This window comes from Adiantum capillus-veneris, chromosome 24 (assembly GCF_014529385.1).
Source record: "Adiantum capillus-veneris isolate H3 chromosome 24, ASM1452938v2, whole genome shotgun sequence".
NCBI lineage: Eukaryota > Viridiplantae > Streptophyta > Polypodiopsida > Polypodiales > Pteridaceae > Adiantum > Adiantum capillus-veneris.
Window position 1 is genome coordinate 82,302,148 of NC_140954.1, and position 6,000 is coordinate 82,308,147.

The following is a 6,000-nucleotide window of genomic DNA, read 5'->3' on the forward strand; positions in this document are numbered from 1 at the left end:
GTTTCGTGACGATGTCAACAAGGTAATCTGACGTCGGGATGTACTCTAGTTGGATAGAGCCATCCTTGGTCTTCTCAGGCACAAAATGGTATTGTATCTCTATATGCTTGGTCTGGGCATGGAACATTAGGTTCCTCCCAATGGCTATACAACTTTGATCGTCCAAGTTTATGATGGTCGCCTACTAGGGAAATCCCATCTCCAAAAGTAGCCTCCATAACCACACTGACTCACATGTAGCACTGCAAACAGCCCTACACTCCGCCTCTCTCGAAGATAAGGCAACTGTAAGCTCTTTATTGACGCTCCATGAAACTGCTCCTGAGCCAAAAGAAAAGGTGTAACCTGAGTCGACCGTAGTGTTGGAGTTCGAGCATCTCTCCGGATTCGCCCAGTTGGTCCCAGTTTCTCCCAGGGACAAGTGCTAGGGAGTGAGGGCTGTTTTGTGGCTGTGCCCGGCCAGTGCGAGGCAGGTTTCTCATGTCGGCTTGTGTCTAGACATGTTTAACTTGGGTTTTGGGCTTTGTTCCATGGCCATTTGTGCTCCTGCAAGCTGGGAATATTATTCCCCAGCCTTGCAGTGATATTTTTCCCATATTTTTTTCCATTTATCATGATCGTGGGGGCTGAGGGCTAGGTCAAGAAGCCAGCCTTCTGGCATATATAGGCAGAGGGGGGTCACCTCAATCATGCATTGTAGTTGTGTGCAGAGGGGGACGCCCTCCCTTGGGTGCCCCAGAGGCCACACATTCAATAACAGAACTGTATAACACTTGAGACTCTGACCCCGGGAAACCCTAGGAACACGGATCCCGCCTCATGCCAGCCTATTGGGTAAGCAACACCGTGGAGTGCATCGCCGAGAAAAAGGTACGTCTACCTCAAATACGGTCACGGACAGCCACAAAACAGCCTCACTCCCTAATCTGCTTTTGGGAGAAACTGGAGCCACCACCGGAAAGGAATCTAAACTCTAACAGGTATTGCATGTGTGTACATTCCATTTACGCAACCTAAAGCGAACACCATATTGGCTACACTGTGGGGGGCCCTTGAGAGGGTTGGTCAGGACCCCATCGAGTGTCCCCTCTCTCTCTCTCTCTCTCTCTCTCTCTCTCTCTCTCTCTCTCTCTCTCTCTCTCTCTCTCTCTCTTTGTACAGTACTCTCGTTTCCTCTCTTCAAGGAAAAGTAAAAGGAACCATCCTTCATGCATGCTAAAGCAATCACTAATGCAAGGAAAAGAAGTAAAGGATTTGTGGGAGTGTAAAACCTAGAACTTCACCATTTCAATTCTGCTCCACCAAACATTGGTATCAAAGCTTTCAAAATTTTGCACTAATCCGCTAATCTTTGGAATTTTTTTTCTCTCAAGTGTTTTCAGTGTTGTAGCGTTTCGCCCAAGCACACTTCTCTCACTCGGGGAACTACAGGACCTACCATTGTGCGTAGGAGCGTGCGCCTGCGAGAGGGTAGTTGACTTAGTGTGCGTCCTCGACCACCTCGATATAAAGAAATCCTAGCATGGATATTTGCAGTCATAAATTCTTCGACATGACAGATCGCATGATTGAAGACATGCATTGGAAACATAAAGATGTTGAATGCGAGGATCAAGATTTGTTAGCGGTTTCTGACGACAAAGGAAGGCACCATCCAAATCAGCCTATTAGCTTTGGAGTTGAACACCATCTGCTTTGAGAATCCCATCATTCCAGAAGAGGCATTGCATCATCATCGATATATACACATCTTTGGCAGCACATCAGGTCCACACCATCTGCATCTTCTTAGCAATCGGTAGCCATCAATCCAAAGCCAAAGGGTTCCAATCAGAGGCAACCACCGTGGGAGTTCGAAAGCATTGTGAGCCTACGTTCGCAGCCAAATCCGTTGCAAAGAGTTTTGGACATTTCCACATCACCCAGGGGAGCCTCTCTCTCAAAAGTCACCATGGAGACGTCATCTAGAAGCGATTTGAGTGTAAACAAAGCATGGTTGCATCTCATGTGCAAGTCGTCATCTGAGGAGCTGCATCATGTTCAATGCCAGAAGGAGAAGAAGGCTAGGTTATATTATAGTTTACAAAGCATCCATGCCTTTATTACAATCTCCAGGTTTGCTGAAGGCCCTTGGAATCATCCATAAAGGCCTTCAAAAATTGATGTGGCCAAAAGACACATAACATTTAGAGAACACAAGCCTTGATACTTTCTAAAGCTACAAGTTCTTTAACAAAAATTGAGAATAGAGAAGACTCTTTAGTGCTCTTCAATTGCACTACCGAACTTATGCACTTAGAAATCAAGGCTCAGACATCATTAGCATTCAATAAATTGCATGGTTTCGAAGTCTTTGGGCTTCTTTAACCTGCCACCTGCTGCATATATATTAAGCATCTTTCTTAGGTCCCACCTACTCCTTCAACTCAAATTTTTCTTTCGGTGAATCTTCAGCTTTAGCAATCTGCTCTTTCCAGAGCAAGTCTGCATTACCTTTTCGGGTATGCAAGATCAGTAAATACGAACTATCCAATACTGTCTTCCACTTTGAGAATTATCCCAACTTTTTGCTGTGATTTGTGAATTTTGTTATGCATCACATGGCAAACAGTGCAAGAAATATTTAGCCATACTTAACATTTCGATTCTCTTATAAAAATCTTAGCAAAAAAAACAGAACAAAATTGAACCCTAGGAGTACTTAAGATATATAAAGGCAATCAAACAAAATTTCCACATACCTGGAGCTCATATCTTTGAATGTTGAGAGAAGCAATAAATAAAGCTTCATCACTGACATCAACAGCCACAATATTGCCTTGAGGATGAAGAATGGACCCAAGCCCAATTGCAAGAGCCCCGCTGCCTGTACCAAGATCAGCCCACAAACCTTTCGCGAGGTTGGGTTGCAAATCAATTAGGTCTTGAGCAAGGTCAATCATTTGCTCTGTCTCTGGCCTTGGAATAAGAACGCCTTCTTTGACAAAAAGAACAAAGTCTCTCCAATGTGCACATCCTACAACATATTGGAAGGGTCTTCTATGTTGCACTCTCTCTGTCCATAGTGTTGAAAGCTCTTCTAAACTGGCCCGAAGGTAAACAACCCTCTGAAAATCAGATGGTTCAAAGTTCTTGATGTCTCGCCATTTTAATGCTCTCAGAGGGTCAGCGTGTTGAACATGTCGCACCCCAGCTAATGTCTCTAGTAGTGTTTCTGATGGACCGTCATATGTTTCTGCATTCAAAAAGGTGTTGGGTTGTTTCTCTTGACAATCTTTTGAGCCATTTGGCATGCAATGAGGTGAGCTTGACATGGGAACATGACTGACAACGTCTTCTAGCATCCATTCTAGCTCTCTCAAAAGGTCGTGAGAATCAGGCCCACCATCTGCAATGCGGTACTTGTCTCCGACAGAGACTGCCTTGTCTTGAGCCCAGCTCCTCCATTTCCGAAGTTCCTCCAACGAGCTCGTGTGAACAGCTCGTCGCTCGCAGAGAGGTAGAGTATTGGAGCTGCTGCACTGCACGTGCAGATTGCGCGGTGAAGAACTCCATACTGCAGATTTAGCCGAGCTTGCGAAGGAGAGACACCGGCCCCTGAAAGCCGTGCGCGAGGCAACGCGATGAGAAGAAACAACCGTGAATGCTTTCTTCATTAATGTTGCATCGATGTATTATTGTTCTCTTCACATATTTTATTTTTTTAGCCTTCGCTCCCACTACACTCACCACGCCTGCATGTCTCAAGGGTTGAACCATAGTGGGTGCTTCCCCATTCGTTTAAAACATTGTGGTTGAGCGAGATAACTACATAAGCACACACAATGCAAACCCCGCACAAAATTCATCGCCCACAAGATAGCAATGTCTCATAGTCCAGACCAAAGGTGTTATTCCTCACAAATGACTTATACTCAACCAAGGGGACTTAAACAAGATATGGCATGCAACATTTTTCACTCCATCTGAATCAATTCTTTTACTATCATTGAAATACAAGAATTAGATTTTATTAGTCTCATTAAGGGTGGATTGATAGTAGTACTCATTGGGACATAGTAACTTCCAACCCATAACAAAAATCGACAACAAGCATAATACGGAACACTCACAATAAACTCCCTTCACAATCAAAGCCACCTCTTATCATTTTAATGGTCACAATTCAAGGAACACTAAAAGCTTGGTTCCATATGTACAAAATTTTTGGCCTAAAGGCAGTGAGCTCAATGAACAAATGTGAAGTTTAAAGTTCATCCAACATGGCCCTTACTTTGTGATGACACGTTGTCTGTTTGTGTGCATTTTCATAGCAATTTTGACAACCCTGTTGCACAGTAAAGCAAGAAACTTTTTTAATAGAATTTAGCTTCAATTGGAGTAAATAAAGCCTATGGCTGCTAATCTCCCCTCTTGCAATAAGATATACATACATACATCAAAGTTACATCTCATCAAAATCACAAATGTATATATCCATACATTAATACATACATACAGACCTGTACATATATACTCACTACCAGGTAATAATTGTCTTCGCAAAACCATGAGATATGCTTCTTCCACATTTCAATCACCTTATGAGAGGTACCATCTTGAAAAGTATCTTCATTGCAATGAAGTGAGAACTAATTTGATTAAAAAGATGATGGCCTTCAAATTTTGACATGTTACTATATACATGTGGTAGTGATGTGTCTGAACACACTTAGGACCGCCAAGCCATTTTTTCCCTTACTAGGAGTTTTTTTTCCCTCGTGCATTGTATATATGACCACCACTCTAGGGCTATCTCATCTTTCCATTGCACACTAAGTAATACACATTATGTTGTGTGCCTTGAGCTTCATTCGTCTTCTCCAAGCTGTGTGTGTTTCCCTGCAACCCTATTTCCAACAATTGGTATCAGAGGAGGTTGCATCCTCTCGAGCTTCGTCGCCAGCATCGCCAGCACACGCGCGCTCACTTTCTTCGGTTTTAGTAAGCTTTGGTGAATGTCAGCAGGTAGACAAATACTTCAGGACAACTCATAGAGCTCAATCTGCTCAATTTTTTCATTTGGGATCATTTCGGCCTCTATTTTCACTACAGGTAGTGCTATGCAGGCTATTTTGTCATTTTGTGCAAAATTTCTATTAGTGTCGTTTTTTGCATAACCCTTTCTTCTTTGGTTTGTGTTATATAGCACGCATTAGCCCCACTTCGTTTCTCCTCTTTTTAGGCAGTTTTCACATTGGGTGTAGGCGCTCGCCATGGCTGACAACAACACAGGTGTCTTCAAGATGTTTGTTGTTGAGGGTAGATTGGATGGGGACAATTACCTAGTGTAGGCTTACAAGATGCAACATGTTCTTGTATCAAAGGGAATCTAGAATCTTGTGTAGGGAATTGATGTACATCTTAGTTCTATGGATATAGAAGATGTTGAGGATGTTGCAGGTTTTGATGGCAGGATTGCTGCTGCTAAAGCTATTTTGCCTACAGCTAAGCAGGCTTGTTGGGATGTAAGAAATGCACAGGCTCATGCATTGATTGCATTATCTATGAAGCGCACTATTACTCCTCACATTCATTTAGCTAAATCTACAAAACAGGCTTGGGATATTATGGTTGGTCATTATGCAAGTTGCAATAAGGCTAAAATTGCATTGCTGCGTAAGAGCTGGAGTCAAAGATTATGCATGAGGAAGATGACATAGACACTTTCCTTGCTGGTATCAAGGATATTAATGAGCGATCACTTGTGCCAAAAATGCCTCTTATCCGGTCAAGGGAGTTGGAAAGATCGTGCTAACTATTGTGAATGGTAGTTCTTTCACACTTGTTGATGCACTTTATGTACCTGGGATAAAAAAGAACCTTTTGTATGTATCTGCACTTGCTAGACTTGGTCTTGTTGTGAAATTTGTGGATGATAGATGTACAGTTTATGATCTTAGTTTTGGTGATGAAATTGTTGCATCTGGTATTTTATGTCTTGGGCTGTATAAGCTCACT

At 42.8% G+C, this 6,000-nt stretch overlaps 1 protein-coding gene across 1 annotated transcript in view; it reads right to left on the reverse strand.

Annotated features, from left to right (window-relative positions):
• Positions 1-3,671, reverse strand: part of LOC147426671 (RNA methyltransferase family protein) — a 42,139-nt gene extending 38,468 nt beyond the window's left edge. Inside the window, exon 1 of the mRNA XM_086498100.1 lies at positions 2,742-3,671. Within this exon, the coding sequence (XP_086354226.1) occupies positions 2,742-3,656 (915 nt within the window). The 5' untranslated portion in view covers positions 3,657-3,671. The remainder of the gene's footprint in view (positions 1-2,741) is intronic.
• Positions 3,672-6,000: the final 2,329 nt, after the last annotated feature.